The sequence below is a fragment of the Serinus canaria genome, chromosome 1A (genome assembly GCF_022539315.1).
Source record: "Serinus canaria isolate serCan28SL12 chromosome 1A, serCan2020, whole genome shotgun sequence".
Lineage (NCBI taxonomy): Eukaryota > Metazoa > Chordata > Aves > Passeriformes > Fringillidae > Serinus > Serinus canaria.
The window spans coordinates 33,030,373-33,054,234 of record NC_066314.1 but is presented as its reverse complement, the minus strand read 5'-3'; the positions used below and the strand labels follow the sequence as shown (position 1 = coordinate 33,054,234).

Sequence of the window (23,862 nt, the reverse complement as noted above, 5' to 3'; positions counted from 1 at the left end):
GTAGGTCATCTCCAAATAGCTTTTGAGTTGGAAGGTGTGGTGCAGTGAACCCAGTAAATTCTGCTGGACCTGGATAGGAACATGTCAGCTGGAGTTACTGTCAGTAATCCTCACATGGAGATCTTATCCTTTATGGAAAGCATTCATTTCTGTTCCCCCAGATGGTATGCCTGATAACACGTCACATTTCTGAACTGCTAGTTTTTCAAGCTTGAAGCATAGGGAGTACCTTTGACAGTACAGCTGTCTATTCCACTTGATGCTCTGTCATTCCTAAAACATGGACAGCAGATGTTCTATTCCCAAGGAATGCTCTGCCTATTGAATTAGCCAAGGGAAAATTTCTGGGTTTTAGCAAGGTAATTGATTGTATGCAGAGTTTTGCACAGGTTTGAACAGTCTGTGACAAAAAAATAATACACAGGATGTGAGATGTAAATCTTCCAGCTTGGTAACAGGATCGTGGCATCTCCCTGTGTCTGGTGAACGTTCCTTCTTGTGACATATGAATTCACTTTAAAGGATTTCACTGCTCCATCCTTTTGGCAACTATCAAAAAGGGGAGCTTTTGTTGCTGCGAGGCCTGAAACTACTGTACCAGCTGCAAACCTCTTGAGGTGGGTTTTATCCTTCCATGTGAAACTGTATTGAAAGAGCAGTATTGATGAGCACTGACTGAGTGCACAGAGAAGCAATGTTATTCTGTAGAGGTTACATGGAGCTCAAGCTTGGTTTATTTTACAGGAAAAAATGTTGAAATAATCATTTTATAATTAAAGTCAAATGAGCACATACTGTGAGATCAGTGCACTGAGTTTAATTTCTTTCATCCCCAGAAGGAAGGAATGGATTAAGCATCTCCCTGGAACAGAACCTGCTTATTTGAGATGCAGAATGCATAATTCATGTGATGAGACTACATGTCATATTTACCATGTCTTCACATGGTGCAAAATCAACAAGCAACAGATCCTTTCAAAGGGATTTACAGAATTGCTGAAATAAAAGTTAATTCAAATTATATGCATTAATATAATGCGGTTTGAAACATGGACTTGATTTTGCATGTGTGTAGGTGTTTAGTTGCATTTATATATACATGATTGTTTGAAACATTACTTAGCTTCACAGTCAGAATTTCTTAACTTAAAAGTAAGGCTTGAGGTAATGCTAGCATGAGAAGCAGCTTGCAGTCAGAAACAAACGGATTTTCCCCTCTAAATATTTAAATTTAGACTGTCAAGCCGAATATAATGAACCCTTATAGCTACTGTGTCCTTATAGAAGCCAAAGGAGTGAGTGTATTGTGCCCTCCTGAAGAAACTGTCAGGACTAGTGTTAAGGCATATCAGTGAAAACAATGTGTTTCAGAAGTCATGGGTTAGACCCTTCCCTCACAATCATAGATGCAGTTAAAAACAACTGTAATTTAAAATTAGGGTATTTGATAGCCAGCCTCTTGAATGCCTAGGTTTAGATGGACATAGTTCCCTTGAGTTCTGACGTTTCCTGATTTGCTGAGGTCCAGGCAGTGCCCCGCCAAGGGCAAGTGTTGAGCCAGTAGCAGGTGAGCCAAAGGTGTCATTCCTGGGATTGCTTATTCCTGCAGAAGCTTTAAAAAGGACATCAGCTATTCCTGTGGCACTGATAGAATGTCAAGAGCTCATGGCACTGTTCAAGAGGCACTTTGAAGTCAAGGAGCCCTTAACATTTACTTCAAGATAAGCATGTTCCTGTGCTGTCCTCAGTATGGACAGGCTGAGTAGCTGTTCCCATGATTTCCAAACTAAAATTCAATGCCCTCTTACCTGTTTTAACAACACAGGTAAATCAGTCAACAGTAATGATGTGCAAACTGTTCACTTTATAAATCTATTTCTTTGTTTTCAATTCAATTCACTTACTGAAAACTGGGGACATAGAGGGGAACAAATTGACCTGGCACAAGAATAAAAATTATTGCTTTGTGAAGTGAGAATAAGACATGTTACATTTAAGACTGATTAAAATATTTCATAGAATCTGCAACAAAAGTTTCATTTTGCTTTTAGTCCATATTTTTTATTCAGTCTTAAAACTTATCATTACAAAAAAAAAAAAAATAGTTCAAAACACCACTTTTTTTGATGTGAAATGTTTCAGCTTCTCAGTGTTTAATTTTTGGTTTGTTTTTTTGGAAAAGTGGCATTAAATTTTCCAGTTGGCATTAAATTTTAAAAATTTAAAAATCCGTACTTCCTTCTTCTGTCTGCTGACCTAGACATATGCACTGTCTCAGACTTCTGACTATGTAAAGTCTCGTTGCCTGAAGTAGTCAAGGGCTCAGAAGAACTATAGTGTGAACTATACACTAGGAGAGCTATTTGAATCATCTGTGAATTCAGAGATTTTATTTGTCTTAGTGCAATTGCAATTGTGAGCTCTCTGTTTCCTAAGTAAATTCTTGTTCAAGAAATGGGCACCAAATAACAAAGAGTAGAGGAAATATTTCCTCAAAGAGAGGAGTTTTCCTCTTGTCTGGGACAGATAGCAGAGCTGCCTGCCTTCTGCCCTGCTCAGCACACCTAGCAGAAGGCCCTTGAAGTCTTGTCCTCACCGTGTTGTCCAAGCCACTGTTGTTTAGCCTCCCCTGTAACCCTTGTTCTCCAGCTCTGTCTGCCTCTGGGACCCACAGGAGCCTTCCCAAGTCTCATTCCAGCCACCTTCTACTCCACAGTGACAACAGGGAAATTATCTGCATTCATAGTGTGAGTGCATGCCAGCCTTTGCAGAGACAAGCAGGAAAAGACCAAACTAGATGTTAAAGATCATTCTTTTGAGGTTTTTCTCCACCAACAGGAGCCTCTTTTTCTCTCTAACCAGTTTTTTTATTATTCCTTGTCATTTGCAAGTTTTGTACATGGCTGCAGGGAGGTACTAACAGGTCAGTTATTAAAATAGGTCACTATGCTCTGAAGGAAAATTGTGAAGACTTTAAAGTCTGAAATTAAAGCAACTGGATTTTTCAGTTCCTTTGTACTTGTGTAAATACTGCACTTTCTTTCCACACTACCTGATTCTTTGAAGCATGCTGTAATACAGGTTTTGTATTTCAGCACAGTGTTTGATCTCAAAAACAAGGGTAGCCATCAAACTGGAGGGAAAATAGAGTGAATGTACAGCCCTGAGCACATCCTCTGCAGTGGTGCAAGATCTGGAATTGCAGTTAGTAGATGGTTTGCAGCCTTGTTTGGGGGGAGCTTGGTAACAGGATTTTAATGCAAAACTAAAATGTTAAACAAACATAATTTTAGGGTAGGCTGAATTTTGAACTGCTTAGCTAGAAGGGAGCACATACAAATCAAAGAAGCTTAAAATGCCTTCAAAGATAATATTTACAGAGCTGATAGTAAAAAAGTAATTGCTGTATGATGTAGTGTCCTCAGTAATTGCTTAGGACACAAAATATTCCTAAGAGAAGCTATGAAATACTAAATTATTGTAATAAAACCAATAATTAACATCCTGGGAGTTTTCAGGCTCTGATATTTTTAAATACACAATGTAAATGTCATTAGAAAGCAGTAAGGCAGTTTTCATCCAGTCCTTGGCTCTGAACACATAGAGGAGCTGTTTACAAAAATACAGAGGTATGCCTTTTTTCCCCTCCCTGGCCCACAGCCTGCTGTGCAGCAAATGCTCATATTCTGTCTCAAGCTGCATCAAATCTGGCTTTCCTGAGGGGTTTGTCTACTACCCACAGCCGATGAACTCAAATGTAGGTCAGGTGGAAGCTGAAGAATTTTAAAGACCCTCTTTCGTTCTTCACTATGATTCTTGGGCTTTTGTAACATCTGGGAATGTCTGTTTAAATAAAAATACCATCAGAAAATTACTATCAGAAAGCAAGCAGAGGTTGTGAAGAAATAAGAAAGTAATTGAATTTATATCTCTCTCTCTATATCTTTCTCTCTCTCTCTCTCTCTCTATATATATATAGATAGATAAACAAAAATTCCAGAATCCAGTTTAAATCAAAGCCAGAACATGTGATCCACTTATGATGTCATTGAGTTGCCAATATAGAATTGTATTAACTGAATTTAAGATCGTGTGTGCTGTGCCTCGATTTAAATGAGGAGAAGTTCTGTACTGCATAGATGGAGCACATTAATCTTCCGTTGCAAGATAATCTCAAAAAAAAGTGAGAAATCTGGAAAGTAAGATGGAGAGATAAAAGGGTTTTTTAAAAAAAATCCACATTGATTGAAAAACAAGTTAGACTTCAGAAGTGATCCTGGGATCTAAGTTCCATTAAGTAACCCTGCTCAGGAGGGAGATGGCTCCCAGGTTATTCCTGTAGCTCAGCTCTTAACATCTGCGCCAGGTTCCCAGTGACTGACAGATGTGACAGACACGATGCATCCCTGTGGGTACGCGTTTACCTGTGTGCAAACACAGCTCCAGAGCCAGTTTTGTTTTCCTTAGTGGTTAATATGGCATTGACAAGACATCACGTGTTCAAAAGCAGCTGTTCTGATGCCACAGTTAACTTGGAGCAATTCCTTCAGGCTCCTCTGCTGAGTAAAACTGCAGAAGATTTAAATGATCCCGTTATTCTTTGACAGAGTGCTCCTAACATCAGCAGGCCCCTTGTATCATTTGCTACACTGCAGCCACCTTCTCAAGCAATGTTGTCTGACTTGTGTAGTCCTCATTTTTTTCATCCTTGTCAAAAGAAACCTTCTTTGACTTTAACTTCAGCTTCCCTCACATTTCAGAAGCACTCTGATGTCACAGATGCAGCACTGTGTTACCTAATCCTTCATCCCCCATCAAAATGTGAAACAGTCGTCATTGGCTAACTGGTTTTGAAGAGTAAGAGCATGATTTGCCTGAGAAAATCTGTCAAAATCATCCCCAACCTTTTTCATAGTTCTCATGGTGAGAAAAAAGAATTCATTGCAGAAGTAAGACTTGAAAATAAAATGTATGTCAGTAAAAGCTGGGTTAGGAAATTCAAGTATGTGTCTACAAAAGCACTTTTTTCCCTCAATTTGCATTTTTCTCATAGACACTTACTATGTACTTTTAAAAATCAGCACAAAATGCCACTGAAGAGATTTTAGGCATTTAGAAATCCATTAGCTGTAACCTTTGCAGTCACAGTTATTATGGTAACGATCGTGGGTGATTTCCGGAAGCAAGTGTTCTGACCTGTGAAATGCAGATCACAGGCTAGTAAGCTTTTCTGCACTTGAGGTGTTTATTATATCTGCAAAGTCATTTGCTGATTTTCATGTTGGATGAGAGGCTGCAGTTGCTGTATCATTTACAGGCTTCCCTGTGTGTTTGTTTAACCTGCTGGAGGTTTACCAAATGGTCTGTGAAGCAGCTGCAGAGCTATACGTCTTTTCCTTCCCACTGACATTGAAAATTTCTGAATTTGCTTTCACATGTTTATTACTGAAGATTTCTTTCTTGTCCTTCCTCCTTTTCATCAAAATAACATTGCTGGAAGGACTTCATGTTTCATACACAGATAAACACGAAAGAAATTTGTCTTTGTAGAAAATTAACAAAGGTCACTGAGTTCTTACCTAATTGAGATTGCTGATGATTTATTTATACATATTCTTTACAGATCTGCTACATGCTGGTGTTTTTCAATACTAAAAAGGATTAGAAGAGAGAACAGTCTCTTTTGACTCCTTTTACCATGAAGGAGAAAATGTATGAAGGGCAATACTGTACACAAGGAATATGCACTTTTTCAAATACCCAACTTACTCAAGGTCTGAAAATTTACCTGACTAGAAATGATTTTTGCTATTCACACAGCCAGGAGCAGGTTTTGTTGCTGATGGTACCAAACACATTCATTCATGTGTATTTGGATTTAATTGCATGTAGTTTTACCAACATTTAGCCTTTCAAAGTAAAATGTATTAATTTATTGCAGCTGCACTTTTTTTCCAGAAAAACCAATTTAGCTATATGTAGTATAGGATGATATACCATGTAGCATCTATAACATAATTAAAAAGACTGTCTCACCAGTTTAGCTGTTGCATACACATTTTGGGGCAGGGATGGGCAGTTCTGAGTGAATTGTTCTGTACTCAGTAAATGTGCTTGCAGTTTGTACATGTGCTTGCACTCCTCTAGCCATTTGCTCATTTGAAGCACAAGTCCCTAGTGCCTGCCTTCCAGTCACTGTGATACCACAGGATTTTCCAATGGAGCTTGGAACCTGAAAATAGGCTGGGAAGCATCAGTGCATCTCCTGAGGTTGGGGGTCCCATCTTCCAGGACAGTTGTTTTCCTGCACAATTCTGGCATGCTCTCTAAGCTCCCCAAAGGGAAATTACCCTTGTGATGGATGGTTGGTTTTGTTTGTTTTTATCAAAGTGTTGGTGATGTCTGTTGAAAAATTTATTCTCCTTTAAAGGTTTCAGTTAGAAGAGGAAGCATGGTGTAGTGGATATGTGAGGAGAGGGAGACAAGGAAAAAAGAAAGATGGTCAAGACTAGGTTTGAAACAGGAGCATGGAGACAGTTTCTGAAAGAGATAATGTACTGGCTGGGTGAGCTTGGAAAGAGGGGGGAAAATGATATGCTCTTAAAAGGCAGTGGAAGGAGGTGCCAAGCAGAGGGATATTTGTAACCGTGGGATTGTGCCCCTGATCGTGATCCCTTCCTGGCTGAACATAAAACTTGCCAATCCAAACACTCACTGCTGTCTACAAGAATTTGTAAAACTTTGTGAAACCCGACTGACTGTCCCTTGTGGAATACACAACCTATTACAGCAGCTAGAGGTTCTTCTGGGTAACTGAGAAGCTAAAATTTAGTACTGACCTCTTGAAAAATGACTTCATTTTCACAGGATAGCACAGCTGGGCTTTCTTGGGGCAAAAAAAGGGGGTATCTTCAGAAAAGTTGATAGTACATGAGAAGAAGATTCATGAGGAATGCTTAGGTTTGCCAGTCTGTTCAGAAGTAAGGAAATTTATTTAAAAAATTTCAGGCAATATATTTTTCTCTGAGTGGAAATCTATTTAAACATTCTTCTCTATACTGCTTTCAGTCCAGTATTGGAGTAAAAATGTGTATTCAACAGCAGAAATGATTTCTGCATCATTATGTTGAGATCCTCATGGATCCAGTATCTCTAGAGTGGAATAGCAAGCAGTAAATCTGTGTATACAGGCTGTGTCCATGCTTTCAAAAGAGACTGAATAAGTTAATTGCCAAGAGCTTAATATGTAAATATTCAAAAGACTGAGAAGCATTGTACTCTCTAATGTGACACTACTGGGTGTCAAGGAAGTGTGGCAGGACTAGACTGGGCAAAGTAGGCTGGCTGTCATGCTGTCCCTAAACCTCATTTTCTTGCTTTCCAAGATGGAGCAGGATTAGATGGAGTGTTAATCTGACTCAGGAGAGCATTGCTTTCTTTCACAAGTCTTGTGTTGCATGAATCTGTAGACATATGCACAAAGCAAATGACTAGCAAACAAAATCCAGGCTTGTTCCTTTAAGGTCTGGGAAGTTTGCTCATCTGAGAAGTTTGGGATAATTTTTTAATCATTTGCCTGCTTGAGTCTTTTCCTTTTGCACTTAATAATTTCTTATTATCTTATAGATAATTAAATTGATGTTCTTAATGTTCCTAATATAGTTTCTAATACCTCTTTAAAGGACTTAATGCATGATTTCCATCTGTTCAGGAGTTTTTTAATATCTCTCTCAGTTTCTTCAGTGATGTCATTTCAGGGAATGAAAATAGTAAGAAAATAATATACCATCTACAAAGATAATACCAAAATATGCTACCCCAGATCTAGATAGTAGTTTGCCTCTTCTTTTCAACTGTATCAGTGGATCAAAGCTGTTCATTCTCACTCTACAGCTTGATTTGTACACAAAAATCTTAAATTATTTTTTGTTGCTATAAAATTCTATGTCCATTTTGCCAGTATGAAATGGCTTAAAGTATTTTGTATGGAGGATGGAGAAAAGGTTTCTCTGCTTGTTTGCCTTATAGCATTTTCATGCTTTCCATTAATTTCTTACAATCAAAAGAGAAAAAGAGATTCTGGTGCTCGTGTGTCTTCCTCATCACATCTGTGGTACATGGGGCAGACAGAGATGTAATGGCATGCTTCATAGTGTAGAGTAAAAGAAGTGGTTTGGTTTGTGCAGAATCTGGAAGACCAGAAGTCTGTAATAGCATCAGTGCAACCTAGCTTTTGTTTCCTTGCTATTTAAAAGTGCAGTGGTAAGAACAAAGGTCTTGTCTGTTCGAGTTTCAATGTATTTATTGTGAATTTCTAGGGCCAAAAGAGGTATTTGTGTCTATCTTAACATACAGCTTCCTGGAATTTATTTGTATCTCAACTTGTATTTTAATTATATTTTAGAAGGATGTTCAATCTATTTATGGTTGCCAGTGATGCAAAACCCATCACAACCTTTTGTAGTTAGACTCACTGCATTTCTTTTTAGTTTGAGTATGCGCAGGTTCAGCTTCACCTCATTTGTAAGAAAGAGTTGTTTTTCATCAAAATTCACCTCATCCTTTATAGGCACTTCACTATGAAATCACCATTTAATCTTCCCTTTGTTACAGTAATCAAGTTGTGCTTCAGGGGTCTTTCCTCCCAGGCATTTTCCTTTAACTATTGTGAAAACTTTTTCATGACATTCCTGTCCTCTCTTTTGTAACTAATAATCTTGGGGAATTGTGTCAAAAGAAGGAGAAAAAGCATCTGAGTGACAGTCACTACTCCACTAACACAAAGGTGTATTAAGTACTGCTGTGTTAAACTGTCTTCTTTATATATTCATGGTTTGTATTAATTATTCTGAGAGGTTTGTTCACCTGGGAGGGTTCCCAAAAAACTTTTTGGCAACTTTAATTTTGTAATTAATTTACTGGGCCCCTGTTGGGGTTTTATATATAGGTGCACACATCCATTCACATCTTTTACATTGGTATTGTAAGGTACTTTTTTAACTTTGTAAGTGATATACAGACTAGGAGCATGCAGATAGTATTTTTAATTTATTTATTGTCCTTGTCCAAATTGCAGCTATCTGTGTCACTTTATGTCTGTGTAGTTTGGGGAATCCACTGATGTTATGTGAATAAACACATAAAGAAAGCTCTTCATTAAAGTCTCCCTTATCTCCAACCTGAAAAGAGTACAAGAAAGCAAAACAAGGAGTATTTTAATAGGGGAAAATAGCAACAAGGCCAAAGTCAGGAGATTTCATTGCTCTTATTCACAGAAAACATGGGTAGAAGGACACTGTGAATATCAATCCAAGCAGGAACAAATGTCTGTCTTCAACGCTAATTGATTTTATTGGTGAAGCAAAACGAGCCCAACTTAATAGTTAACTGTGAGACAAGATTCTGCCAAGACCTTCCTCCTATATTAGATGACACTGTGACCCTGAATACTTGTTGGATAAATGATATAGAAAATGGGCACTGACCTTTGAGATACTAAAGACACAATGTCATAGACAAATGAGACGTGTTAGGGCTGAATTTTAGATATCACTGCCAAATGATGAGTGATCATACCTGATAACAATGTGACTCTTGAACCCCAGAATATTGCTTCTGTAGGGAAAAGTGAGAAGTAAAAATTGATAGAGGTCATACAGGGAAATCATGCCATTATGCCAAGACTGCAACAAAATAGACCAAATCTATCAAGAATAAAAGTGCTACAGTACAAGTAATAATTTCTAAATAACTCATATTTTACATATTCACATGGGACTAAAAGTGTTCTCTTTCAGAGAGATTTCAGATAAATTTCTGAAATTGAAAGTTTAGCAAATATATTTGAAAGTCATTACAAATTTATAGCTACAAACCCAGATACCCAGTAAGGAACTTTTGCAATTTTATGATAAGGATGGTATGTAATTGATGAGGCCATTAAAAGCCAAGAGCTTTTTCTTTAGCCACTAACCAAAGGTAATGGTGCAATAGAGAGCACATAGTGGATGGGAACGTCTATCCAATCTCAAAGCTTGACTTAATCACACATCACAGAAAACAATAGGAAAGCTGTTTAAATTAGTCTAGTTTAAGTGCTAGCCAACAAGGATGATAACTGGATATCATTATAATGTATGTTAGGATGTGCTTTTCATGGCCTGTGTTAAGGGTATTGGGCAAATTGGAGTATTTTTGATAAGTTGTAAATACATTTTATAGTCCCAGTTTTCTCTGTGTATAAAATTGGAGTAGAGACTAGAACATTTTATTTGTTGATCCACTGCAATTTTTAATATATCTACTACCCTATAAAATTATCATTGACCAGTAGTCAAAACATGGGAAGCAGAAGATGTCAGGGCATCATCTTGTATTTTTCTATTAAAATTAGGCATTATAAACTCAAAATCTAAACAGTCTTATGAGATTGTAGCAGCTAACATTAGGCTGATTATCTCTATCTCCATTATAAGCTCTGGGTCTCCACTAAGGAAAATATTGTGAGTATACCAGCCTGTTGCAACCTTTGGTAAATCAAGAAGGGAAAGAAAAACTGGAGCAAAGACTCTCTTACGGACATTTTGTAAGACCACAGGGAGCAGAAGTTATTTCAAAAACACCACATATTGATTTATGTGGAGGAGAAAAAAAATTCAGAATGCACTTGTTTGTGTAACTTAGCAAAGTTGTATACCAGCCTGGAACCAAATGAAATGTAAGAGTTCCGTAACTTTTTCTCTAGGTCTGATTAGCAAATTTTATTCTCAGTGGTAGTGGAAGATGTCTGTGCTGAAGCATCTGTATTGAGAAAGGCCTGCTAAGTTCCTCAAGTGATTTTTGTAAATTTAAAATAATTTAGGATTTGAATATTTTCTTTAAAAATGCTAGCAGTATATCCTTTAAAAGCAGAGGAGAAAAAAAAACCAGGGACAAACACATCTTGTGAATTGTTTGCATGGAGTCAGCAACCTGAAGAAGTTGCTGGTTCCTTCTGTTTGGGCACAGTCTTTATTAAGAATCAGCTGTTTTTCACAGACAGTTTTACTTTAGAAGAAGTATTTTCAACAAGGGTGCTTTGAGTTGTGTTAGCAGTTTCCTCATTTGCATCCTTGTTGAGATTCTGTACATTGCACTGTGCTTGGAAAGAAAGATGTCATTAAAGCCTTCAGGTAGTACTATTTAGCTGAATCTTTATCTGTTTCAGTCTGTTTGAAGATTTTAGCTATTTCTTCAATCCATATAAACATTTTCCTGTCTGTTTTAACCTGTTGGTCACTGAAAGAAGAGAAGGACGTTGCAATAGACTCAACAGACAAGATGTGTTTTTGAAGTAGAGGTGAATCAGAACATACAGTTAGCAGATCTTAATGTTTTTGGAGAGGAAGGTAAGATGTAATCTTTGTTCCTTTTCACCCAGAGTTTCTGGACAGTAAGAGTAAATGTTGAAAGAAACGCCAAAAAACTTTCCTGTGAAATTTATGTCATATTTTGGACAGAGGAAAGTCTTCTTCCTATATATAATAATGAGGCTGTTCTGGAATAATATAAGCCTCTTATGTTGATGGCACATTTAGATTTTTACAAAAACCTGCAAACACCTTCTTGAAGTGACCTAAAGTGTTCCTGTTGTCTCACAGGCTAGTGTGTGCAATGTCACTATGTGCTAATATGAGGCCATCTCAGTTTCTGTGCTAATTTAATGGGATATGGTGACAATTAGGATGAAAAAAGAACTCACATAGGTAGATTTTTGCAGCTGGGTATTTTATTGTTTTGCTGCAGTGATTTTTTCAGCAAGCTTGACTATCTAATAAGCTAGTTCATGCAAATGAAGGCATCTGTCTTCATCCCTCTTTGCCATTAGTTCATTATGCATACATTAAACTTCAGGGAATAAGCACAGAGATTGATTAGAGAGTTACAGAGCACAGGTTAGTAGCCCAGAAATGCCTGAATTATTCCTTTTCTTTTTTCCCCCCATGCTGACACACTTACTTTACAAGAATAGTAAATTCTTGTGGATCTTAAGTGCTTATTGACATCTAAAGTCATCACTATTTCTGTGATTTGATAAATTTTAATATAAGCCAGTAGCTTATTTTGCAGTTCTTTAACCCTCCTTTTCCATTGGCTTTAAGTGTATTTTTTCCTTCATCTTGAATACTGAGTAAGTTAATAATCTTTTTGACACAGGCACTTTTTTTTCCTGTGAAAACCGAGTAAAATACAGTGCATCCTGTTTGTTAGATTGCATATTAAATTGCCCCCTAAACCGTCCCTGTAACTTTAGTTTTAGATCAGATTGAGATATGCAAAAAGAATGAGTCATTGACAGATCAATTTTTAAACTATTTGTAGCAATGCATTCATCCAGCCTGATTTTGAACTACCGTCTTCCAGAGGTCAGCATTTCTGGGTTGGGCTTTTCCACAAAGGTGAAGAGTAAGCAAACCATAAAGATATCAGCAGTCACTGAGCACAAAGGACAAAAGGTAAAATTGTGGGAAGCGTTCACTCACGCTTTCCATATTTCTCGTTTTTCTCTTCCATATCTCATTTTCTCAAGGACAGCCTGATCTTCTGCACAGAGACTTTGATAAACCCTTTTGTCATGCTGAGTCCCCTTCAATACTACCAAGTCAAAAGGCAGGGTGTGTATATCATTCAGGTGTATTTGTTCGGCAATCATTTACATATATGACCCCTAAAAACTTAAACATCTGTTCCTTAATCTGTGTACTATGAAAAGTTATGCAGTCCCATTCCTCCAAATATCAAATATTTAAAATTCACTGCCCACTATTTGAATACATGAACAATAGTTTTTCTAAAAAGGAGTGACACCATTACTATATCATTTTCTTATCCTTACTGCTTTGGTTTGCCATGACACTAATGTTCTAGCTCCATGTCATAAAAAGGAAAACCACTGTCTTGTGTTAACTAAAATGTTACATTATATAGCAACTGTAGATCATAAGAGGCAATGCAAGGTATGTCAGGAAAAATAAATGATAGCTCAAATGGAGAAATGTGATTTAATGATGCTATTGCTAAAATTTACCTGGTAGCAACAGGATGTTACAACATTGTGGCAAACCATGTCTTAAATAGCAAAAACCTAAGCAGTTCAGACAGTTCTTAATCTAAAAGGGAAAAAAGATTAGGAGGTGATTTGATTGGAGATCACAATTCTGTATCAAAGGGATATCCTGAATGTAATAATGGTACTATAATGAGATCTTTGTCTTGAAGGCTTGTCTACTCCCAAATCAGATAAACATTATCTATACATGTAGCAGAGTTTTCATCACTTTCAAAGCCACACTGGATATCTTTTTAAAAGATAATCTGTAGGTGGAGGTACCACCATATCATGTTTGTCTGCTTGTCTCACTCAGGTGATGAGGGTGAGAATTGTTTTCAGTGGTTCTTTCCTGCTTTGAAATGCACAAATACTATCAGTCCTGTAATCAATCGTGCCTGATCCATTTTGGTAACTGTAGAAAGCAGAGAAACTGCAACAGTTAGGCTGTGTTTTTGTGAGTAGTGAGACATCAGTGTAAAGAAGCACAAATGATCAAGAGTTTTCTTGGTGTTAATTTTTCATTAAAAAGAAATTAAGAGGAAGTTGGAGGTGAATTCATCAGAATTATGGGAAGAAGTTTTATAAATCTAAATTAGTGTCTAAGTTCTGTGCTGTTCTGCACAGTAGTGTTTCTACTAGCAAAGGAAGGTTAATGAAGGCTCTATCCCATTCAGACAGAAATGTAGAAAAGAATAATGTCATGGACCTCTGTCCTTTCTTCATCACTACTGTAAACAGAAACAAGCAGAGGAGGTCAGGGTTGCACTGCTGGTGCACAAGGCATTCCTGATTTTAAGATTTTGTTGCTTATTGCATGATCAGAATTTTCAAAAGGAGATACTTGTTTCATGTGGGAGATACAAATTTGAGATAACTACAGGTATAATCTTCAGCTTGGAAGTACCTTCTACCCATTCCACACCCAAGCTAACAATGATATGGTGTGGAAGCATGGAAGCTTGAGCTCTGGGGAAGCCCTGCAATATCTGCTGAAGAGGTGAAGGTTGAGATCATCAAGTCCTTCATCACTGTGCTCATTTTTACCTTCCAATGTCTTTGCTTCATAAAGTTCTACCTTGACAGTTTAGTGAGCTGCTCTGGGCCCAACAGATGTTCAGGAATTTGACTGCCATCATAGATAATGAGGAAGCAAAAAAATGCTTGAGCTTTCTGAAACATAGCAAGTACCTCAAGGTGGAATTGTCCTCATCTGAAGATAAGGAAGTTGATGGTTGCAGATTTTAAAGTGATCAACGGATAGTGTAGATACTTGTAGGTTTTCTCTAAAAGAGAACCTTTGATGAAAACACTAAAACTTCCCAGCTAGCTTAAGGAATAAATGTGCTTTCACTAGACTGCATCATTGAGCAAGTTGTAGTTTGCACTGCATCTTTATTCCAACCCTACAAGAAGGTGGCATATCAGGGATATTTTTTTTTTGGTAGGTAATAATACAATAAAAAGTTCTGTTGTTTTGATTTCACTGAATCTGGATATTCTTACAGTAATATGTTATAGTATTCATATTTATTGAAGCTAAATTGTAAATGTTTTATAATTTTTTAAAATAGCTTTTCCTCCTGTTGAATTTATCTGCTCAGGGATTATAAATAGGGATTGATTGTGTTTAGCCTGATTTTTCCAATCCTTGATGTAGAGCAAAAAAAAAGTACAGAGAAAAAAATTCAGAAGTGTTCACTGACAAAAATTCCTAATAGACTCAGCTCTTAGAAGAATCAGATGCCATCATCTGTGTTAAGATAACTCAGATTGATCTCTTTGCACAATATCTGTCAAATTAATGTAATGAATAATTTAAGGCTGATAGTACATGGAATGCACTATTGTGCAATTCAATTGCAAATACAAGAGGAAAACAACAACAACAACAACAAAAAAAAAAACCAACAAAACAAAAACAAAACAAAAAAAAAAAAAAAAAAAAAAAACCACAAAAAGAAACCCCATGCTTGGAAATGCTTTCAGTGTGGAATTTTTGCAAGCAGGACTATCCAGAGGACCAAAAAGCCTGTTGTTCCCTTACCAGCACTTATCTGGCTTGAAAAAGCATCTGGACATGTGGCCATCCATCTCTTGTTTTAGTCTGCATATCTGCCACGCTTAGCCTGGAGAAACCTCTCTGCTCCTTACACAGCTGCTGCCATGGACCACTTTTTCCTCTAAGCACCCTCATATGAAGCCATCCTTTGTAATTTGACTTCACAGAGATCATCCTTGTCTTTTCTGTGGGAAGCTCCTTTAATGTGAAAACTGATTTTACACCATGCCACACCTTTTTTCATTTTCTGGCAAATGTCCTCTACTACTCCTGTCGACAAGGAGCGGATTCAGATGCAAGCAGGATATTGTGCTTTGAGCATGTGCCATTGGTAGCACAGCTGTGCTGCTGCTGGGGAAGCACTGGGGCTACACTGTAGGCTGTGGGATGCAAATGTTAGGCCATAGGAAGGTAATAATGGTTTACTCCAGTCATTGTTCACTCCTGAAATGTAATTAGTGAAGTTATTGCAGTGTGCATTGATAACGGTGTCATATATGTTTCTTTCAATACTCTTCTTTTAAGAATTGGTGAGGTTCTTTCATTAAGAATTAAGGTCCTCTTTTTTTTTTTGTCTGCAGCTGGCTTTCTGGTGGTTATTTGATTTTCAGGCTTGGGATATTTGTATTAAATTCTGATATTTTAGTTAGAAACAGAATTTAAAATATAATGCTTACATTTGTGGTTAAATTGAAGACCTCCTTTGTTGAATGGCTCAGTTGGGATTTAGAGAGTGTTGGCTGCTAAAGATTCTGTGAATATGAAAAATGTACCCAAAACCAAATAGCACAAGAGCTAAGCTCGTTTGAGACAGGCAGCCAATGAACCCAGGTGTGAACTGTGCTGTTGTGTCCTGCAGGCCTGGTGTTTTCAGTGAATTATGTGATCATGTCCTGTATATCATTGCTTGTGATGGATCATAAAACACCCTTATTTCCTTTTCTGTGTCATACCTAGGATAGGCAGACTTTTTCTACTCTGTAAGCACTGGTGGAAGGTATTTGGGTTTTAGGTAATATTTTTGCAATGGCAAAGTCATCTTGTAGATGCTCTTATAGCTGGGGGGGAAAAAAAAAAGGTAAAAAGGAGATAATCTAATTCCTTGTACACAACCAGAACAGGTGTGTCAGTGTAAACTGAATCTGTTTTAGAGAGTTTTTTGCAAGTGTGTTAGCCTTACCTATCTCCTTTGCTTTCACTGAAAATGGTAGAACATTTCACCCCTACATTTATACGGATTAACCTGTCTGCTGACCCAAGGCAGCCTGCATTGGCAGTGTTTAAATTTACAGTGGTGTTGGTAACTGAGGTGTGCTGTGCCTTGTAGATGTGCTCTGCTGCACCTTGTACCAGTCTGTCTTGCACTGTGGGTTGCTTGCCTCTGAACTAGGACTGGTTTGGGGATTGTCCCTCCAGCTTGTGGAGGGACAATCCTCAAACCAGTCCTAGTTCAGAGGCAAGCAACCCACAGTGCAAGAGGCCACAGCACAGGCTGTGACCACTTCATGTCTTCAGACTCTCCTCAGTGCTGTGGTTTTGTTTGGTTTTGATAGAAATTTAGGTGGTTTAGAAGTTACTGGCAGCCAGTCAGGAAAAGGGTAACAAGGAATGAACTGTTCATCATCTCTTGACATCCTTCTTGTCACACTGAGAGAAATACACATACCCACAGGACTTGAAACAGTGAGTAAATGTGATGTCTCCACTATAACAAACTGCTGTCTCTTCCCAAAGAATTGACTTTATCTTTATGTGATTTCTTATTAAGCTAGGAGATACCTACTGGGATGTAAAGCAAAATGTTTTCTCTGCAGAATTTCTGCTGACATACAAGGGAAAATCCATTCCAGGACAGCATTCACTATATTTTCAGCAAACTTACCAATTACTTACTTTTTAATTATACATGATTTTGGTAGGAAAATGTCAATAACAGCAAGTTTGGGTTTTTTTACTTTTATGTTCAGTTCCATTTATGCCCTGTTCCAGCTGCACTTAACAAACTTATTCACTAGGTGGAGAATAGAAGCAAGCAGTTGACCTGATTGTGTAGACTTTGGACTCTTTTTGGGTTTAAAAATGAAATTTTCACAGAAGGGCCTTAATATCTGAAATGAAGCCAAATATTTTGAGTTTTACTTTAATATGTACATTAAGATATAAAATTGTAGTAATTTGGAAAATAAATTATAATTTTGACTAAGAGTTCTCTCAGCTTTCAAATATTTTTCTGTGAAAAAAAATCTCTTCTATCATTTAGTATTGTTTTCTTTTTGAAGAAGTGGATATATTCCAGGTTCATAAGTCTCATGAGAATTTATTTTCCATGCTGTTTATTTATTGAAAGATATTATTTATATACACCAAAGAGTAGAAAAGGACAAGAAGTCTGCTCATCTATAAAATATTAAAATGTATAAAATAATTTTTAAAAAAAGCTTTACTATGTTTCTATTATTCTTGAAGAAAAATTGGTCATGGTGTTTTTTCAATTTTACCTATCTGCAAATTGTTCCATGTATTCACTCTCTCACAGTAAGATTTACCCAGTCTTGAATTTGAGCATCAGCTTTATCTTTGAAGCTTTCTTGTGGTACGTTGAGTATCCCTGTAGTCCTCCAGGCTGCATGGCAGATCACAGTGTTAATGCACCAGCTGACCCAGCTGCAAGTCAGGCACACTCAGTCAGGATATTGCAACAGCAAGCCTGAGAGAAGCATCCAGACCAGCAGCTGAGAAAACAGCAGCAGTGTAATGTTTTCTGTAGAATTCAGCTGCTGTGTATGCTCCTGTTTACAGAACTGGAGATCTGAAGGAAGCTCTTTGGAGCAGAAATCTTTCTTTTTCATCTTATGTCTGCTCCTGTGCCTGTTTGTGCTCCCCTTGCCGAGCCATCTCCATGATGCAGCAGGATTCCTGAGCCCCATACCAGAGGGAGCAGGATGCCAAGAAATCTGTAGAGTGGCTGGTGCAGCATGGACAGGCATGTACCTGGGATTGTCCTTGCAACAGCAAGAAGGGATGGAAGTGCTAAGGCAGTCCCAAGAGCCTCCCCTCCATAGGCTGAGGGAAGGCAAGTCCAAGTGTGAATTCATAAGAAGTCTGGAAATACCTTCTGTGCTTTCCCTTCAGATGCTGACTATGCTAATATTATTACCTGTGTGGGAGTACCCGTAAGAAAGAACAGACTACGGAGACTTCTAACTAATTAGGAGTTTGCTGGTTGGCATAAGTAATGAATTATGAGTGAGGTGATACATTAAGTAGTTTGACTTTTTACCCTCAAATTGTAACACAGCATTGTCTAAACTAGGAAGCAGGGACTGACCTCGCATTAGTTAGGAAATAGCATGTGCAGATGCAGTTGCATATTGGATTGGAAATGAAGTCCCAGGATTGTTCTGATATTGAGCATTTCAATAATACTCCAGTGGGATTAGTCTGTAATAATAATGCCAAAGCAATGCAGATGAATAAGCATGTCATATATAGCATTATAAGAACAGTAATCATGTGCGATTTAAGAAAGCGAAGATGAAAATCAAAATGATGAGGGTATCAAATGGGCCTGGTTCAGATCACTTGCAGGGATAACAGTCTCTTACAAACAAAACCAGCTTAGGTAGTTTAATTTCTTCCTGATATGATTATGTACAACAAAAGCTACAAAATCCTTCAGAGCAGCAAACCTAATGAAACCACGTGCATGCCTAGATGACCTTATCTGCTCAGTGTGCGATGAGCACTTCACACCACCCCTCCCTTACAGTGCTGGTGCATCTTTCCTTCCTGCCTACCAAGGAAGAGTGCCTAGAAGTCATTGTTCTGTTGGCAGAGGTAAAGAGAAATTTGTCATAATAGACAATGAGAAGGAACAAGCCTGGTCATCACTTTCCATGCCAGTAGTTGAAGGGAATTGTATAATTGTTAGCCTGCTTAAAATACTGCTTGGATAATCTGTTCCACATGTACTTTGGGTAGCAGAGTATTGCCCAGCATTGGATTGCAAACTCAGAACCTGTGTAAAAGATCAAAACACATGATACATGCTATGGCAAAAGATTAGGCATTGCATTGCAATGCAGTGCATTGTTTAGGTCCTGTATATGCATTGTGGAAAAGTATTTGTTTAAAAAAAAATCTTAGTTGGTTACTGAAACCAGATTATACTATTGAGAATAAAAAGGAAGGATTCAGTCTGGGAGGTGGGAGGGGAGGGGAATTTTCCTTTGGACTCCCAATCTTGAGGTTGAGTAAGCCCTGAATAATCATGTGTCACACATTGGCACAGCACCTGAGGTTGCATCATGGGTGCCAGTGTACATGATCTTCAGTTGCATAAGTACCATGACTAACTCTTGTATTCGTTATGAATACTTACAGGTTTTTATAAAAAGCAGTGTTTTGGTCCATAGCATCTCTACAGCTCTGGAACACGTCTGCATGTTCAGAAGCAGGTAATCACATCTGTTCTTTCTTAACTGTCAAAAAGGCCAGATGTGAGCAAACATTATGGGAGCTCAACAGCTTCCAGATGGTACCAAATGGTGGTTTGGTGTCAGCCAAGTTGGAGAATGCACTGGTTAGCTACGCTGCTGTCTGCTTCTGACAACCTGTGTTCCTGAATGCATTGCAGAATTTTGTTGTGGTAGAAGCTTTATAAGCATAGAGGAATTCTTGTCCAAGCATGTAAGTCATGCCGTATGATGGTAAAAATGTGGATAACTAAAGCGAGGTCATCATCAGCTGGAATAAATAGAAGAGCCTGTCAGACACCTAGAAATGAGCAGGAGCACAGGCTGATGCCACATCAGAAAAAGATTCAGCAGCTAATCCTATTGGAAGTACTACCATGGATTACAAGCCCTTGCACCAAGACTGAAGTCTCTTCTGAATGATTTCCTCTCTCTGTCACTATTTCCTCAAGTACAGAGGTAATAGTGGTGGTTTGTCAATTCTTGTTCAGGGCAGCAGTTCTTCATCATAAAGTTTCTTCATCAGAAAACGTGTTATGTCATCTCCTGAGTCATGTGGAATGATCCTGATAGGGCCTTGTTGCTGTTTGTATAGTGCTACTTCTACACTTAGTGGTGAATATCTGAATATATACAAAAGGACCCTGCTTGGGTTTTGGGAGGCTTTTCATCTTTAAATCTCATGCTGCCACAGCATTGCTGATGCAGTGCAGATATATTGGTTTTTTACAGTGAATAAAAGATGTTTGTATCTGATGAGTTCACCTAAAAGCTGCATATTAGTACTGAAAAGGAGGATCCTGAGATGGATGATCCTTTCAGGATTTTCCAGGATCTTTAGGATTTCATGTATTTTTCCAGAATACCTGGGCAGCTGGTAGCTTTACTAGGTCTTCCCTGACTGCAAACAGGGGACGTGCCGCTTTCTAAAGAGTTGCAGTCCTGCTGCAACTGTGTATGTAGGTTACCTTGCCCACCCATGAGCAATAAGGACATCTCTTTTTGAAAGTTTGAGGCTTTTTGCTGCATGTGGCCTGCCTTTGTTGTCTGTAGAATTAACTTACCATTTTCCAAGAATGAAGAAGCTGCAGAAGAAGGTGTTTTAGCATGTGAGGGAAATATTATATACACTTAATCACTATAAAAGCCCTTCGCTTACTTTAAACCTTTTCTGCAGAAGTTGCAGAGAGTTAGAGTGGAGCTGTATTTATGTAAAAACAAGGAATAAAACTGTTAAGATCTGATGTATGTCTGTCTGGATTCTTGCTATATTCAATTGTTCTATTAACACTGACATCTCCTAGTGTCCTCAAAGTGAGTCTGAACCTAAAATTATAGTTCTGTTATGTCATTGTCTGGTTTACCCGTCTGTTTAATCAGTTGAAGTGCATTATAAAGCTCGGAGGTCAGAGCTAGAGAGCAGAAAATAAGGAAAGATAGCTTTCTTAAAATGAGAAACAACTATCTTTAGTTATAAGTGTTCCCAGACTTCATATTTGTTGGCTCTGTATAGTATACTAGCACATTGGTGTCGTTTTTAATAACCTTTTACAGAACATATGGCTCAAGATTTATCTATATGCAGAGCCTTGTGGACAGAACTTGTAAATTGTAATATAAAAAATCTCCAGATGTACATGTTATTTCTTACTAACACAGAATGATTTTCTTGGGAAGAAGGTGACATATTGGAAAGGGAACATCTGTGTTACTACTTAAATTTTAATAATGTGATAATAATAATAATTTTCTTTCAACAGAGGAATTCAAGGGCTCAACAATAGTTGAATTAATGAAAAAAGAAGGCACCACCCTAGGGCTCACAGTATCGGGTGGTATTGACAAGGATGGGAAACCAAGAGTATCTAACCTTCGACAAGGAGGAATCGCTGCGAGGTAACCACATCTCAAGCTGGAAAATGCATTATGATATGTGATTGCCTCAGAAATACCTACTGCATCAGAAAGGTCACCTGAAAACATGTGCCTGATGCATCTATAATGGCAGCCCATCACACTGGAGAACCTCAGAGGGACATGGCAACAGCTGGTCCTTCCTTTTGCTCAAGGCTACTTTGATAAAAACTGGAAATACCAATGAAATCTTTGAAAGTTGCCATAAGACTCATGGTATTTCTTCTAAGTTTTATATGTTTTATTTCTGGGGTTTTTTTTGTCCTTGAACAAAAATTTGAGAGAAGTAGCATAACATACTGAGGGGAAAAAAAAACAAAATGGAAAAAAATAATGATAATGCTACCATAATTTTTTTTTATTAAATTCTTCCTTACATAGCTTTGAGATTAGAAAGATTCTAAAGTGATAGGTACCTTGATTGCTACTAGAGTGGAAGGAAAAAAGGCTTTTAATCATGAGTGAGACAAGTCAAGAGATAAAGGTTGAGCTAAATCATTCCAAGTAACTGAGTAGAACATATGCTTTTGGCCTTGGCCCATCTCCTGTTGATATGATGCTAGCTGTAAAGGCAACCAATGTCCAAAAAAAAATTTTTTTTGGTCATTTCCCAAAGAGAGAGACAAGGATGGGGACATGAAGAAGATGACTTCCCAGATCCTAAGCCAAACCAGGCAAATCATCCAGCTCCTTTATTGTAGAGCTGGTTTTGTACCTCAGGAATGAATAATGCAACAATGTTCTTATTTTAATATTTAACAAGCTAGAGTAGATTAACATTTTAGAATACCACTTTCTGTTAGAAAAATCAACTTATTTTTATCTAGATTCATGGGAAAAAAATTCTTACAGTTACTAAACAGTAATTTAAAGGACTTGCTTTGGTTCATCAGATCTGTCCTTCACAAAAGGAATATGTGCTTTTCCGTAGGAGCGACCAGCTGGATGTAGGAGACTACATCAAATCTGTGAATGGAATCAACCTGACCAAATTTCGCCATGATGAGATCATCAGCCTGCTCAAGAATGTTGGTGAAAGGGTTGTGTTAGAAGTGGAGTATGAACTGCCTCCAATCTGTAAGTATTTGCAGAGCAAACAGAAAGCCTGTGTAGAGTAGCAGACATAGTCAACAGTGAGATGGGCATGGCTGGTAGTAGTCATTTTAGTAGTGGTGGTTTTTTAATTCTCTTTTCTTAATTCTATTTTTTTCCTGTGGTTTATCACAGAGTGTTGAAGTAGTACAAAAAAACTGGCAGTACAGAGCAATGCTCTCAGATGTTTTAGGACCAGAAATTCCACCAACAACAGAGCAGAGTTACCAACCTCTGCTTTTTGTTTGTTTTTGGTTTTCTGGGGGTGAGAGTTGGTTTTTGGTTGGTTGGTTGGGTTTTATTTGGGGATTTTTGCTCGGAAGCTGATGAACTTCCCCACTGCTTTCTAACAGCTGGAGGATTAGTCTAGTTATGTATTTGGTTTTTTTAGGACCTCCTGAGAAGCACATTAAAATTTTTTTAATGTCCTCTGTTGATTAGTGTTTACTTGTGGAGAGGGAACTTCATGTTCTGAAGCACAGTATCTGAATTAATCAGCTGAGTTCAGAGTTTGCTGCAGATGTAGTTCTTTCACCAGCATTATTTGTTTTGCATTTATTCAACTGGGCTTTCTTTGGTTTTCATCCTCTTTAGCAATGTGCCACTCTTGTTCACTGAGACTGGATTTTGACACACTAAATTACAGCATCATTTGTAACATTTTCTATAAGACTTTGGAATTTCCAGCCTCTTCATAAAGCATAGATGATACAGTTGGAAATAATTAGCAGACTAGTTGTTTCCATGAACTACTAGTGAGCAAGCTGCTTTCGTTAAAGTTTTCTAGCAGTGATGTGGAGAAGGCCTGGCACTTCCTTGCCAGCCCCATACATAATGAAATTCTACTGTTGTTCCCACGCTTGCTCCCTCAGAGAGAGGACTGTCATAGTTTCAGAGCCAGAAAATGTCAGTCATTTAATAGTGATGGATTAAATTATGCTGAGCACTGTTAATCCCACTCCCTAGTGCTTCCTTCCATGTCTGAAGTGTTCACAGCAGGAGTGTCCAGCTGCTGTTTTCAGCACAAGCCACCTGAGTGTTTAAAACTGGAAGGTGAGCAGCGCCTGTCCGTTGTCTGTGGATGCACTGTGACTCTAATGGTGGGAATAATGTACTGTGACTCTCTGATTTCAGAAGGCTGATGAATAATGGCTTTATTAAGCTATACTATATTACACTAATACTATCTTACATTATATATTATACTACAAAGATAGTAAAGAAAAACCCAT

At 37.9% G+C, this 23,862-nt stretch overlaps 1 protein-coding gene across 6 annotated transcripts in view; it reads left to right on the top strand.

Moving 5' to 3' along the window:
* GRIP1 (glutamate receptor interacting protein 1) overlaps window positions 1-23,862 on the top strand; it is a 310,634-nt gene that overhangs the window by 209,770 nt on the left and 77,002 nt on the right. For 5 of the 6 annotated variants that reach the window (XM_050984746.1, XM_050984727.1, XM_050984739.1 and 2 more), the window contains 2 exons: window positions 21,385-21,520; window positions 22,470-22,615. In XM_050984746.1, coding sequence (XP_050840703.1) covers window positions 21,385-21,520; window positions 22,470-22,615 — 282 coding nt within the window. Of the gene's footprint in view, window positions 1-19,532; window positions 19,607-21,384; window positions 21,521-22,469; window positions 22,616-23,862 lie in introns of all 6 variants that reach the window. The other variant, XM_050984753.1, reaches the window with a different exon arrangement.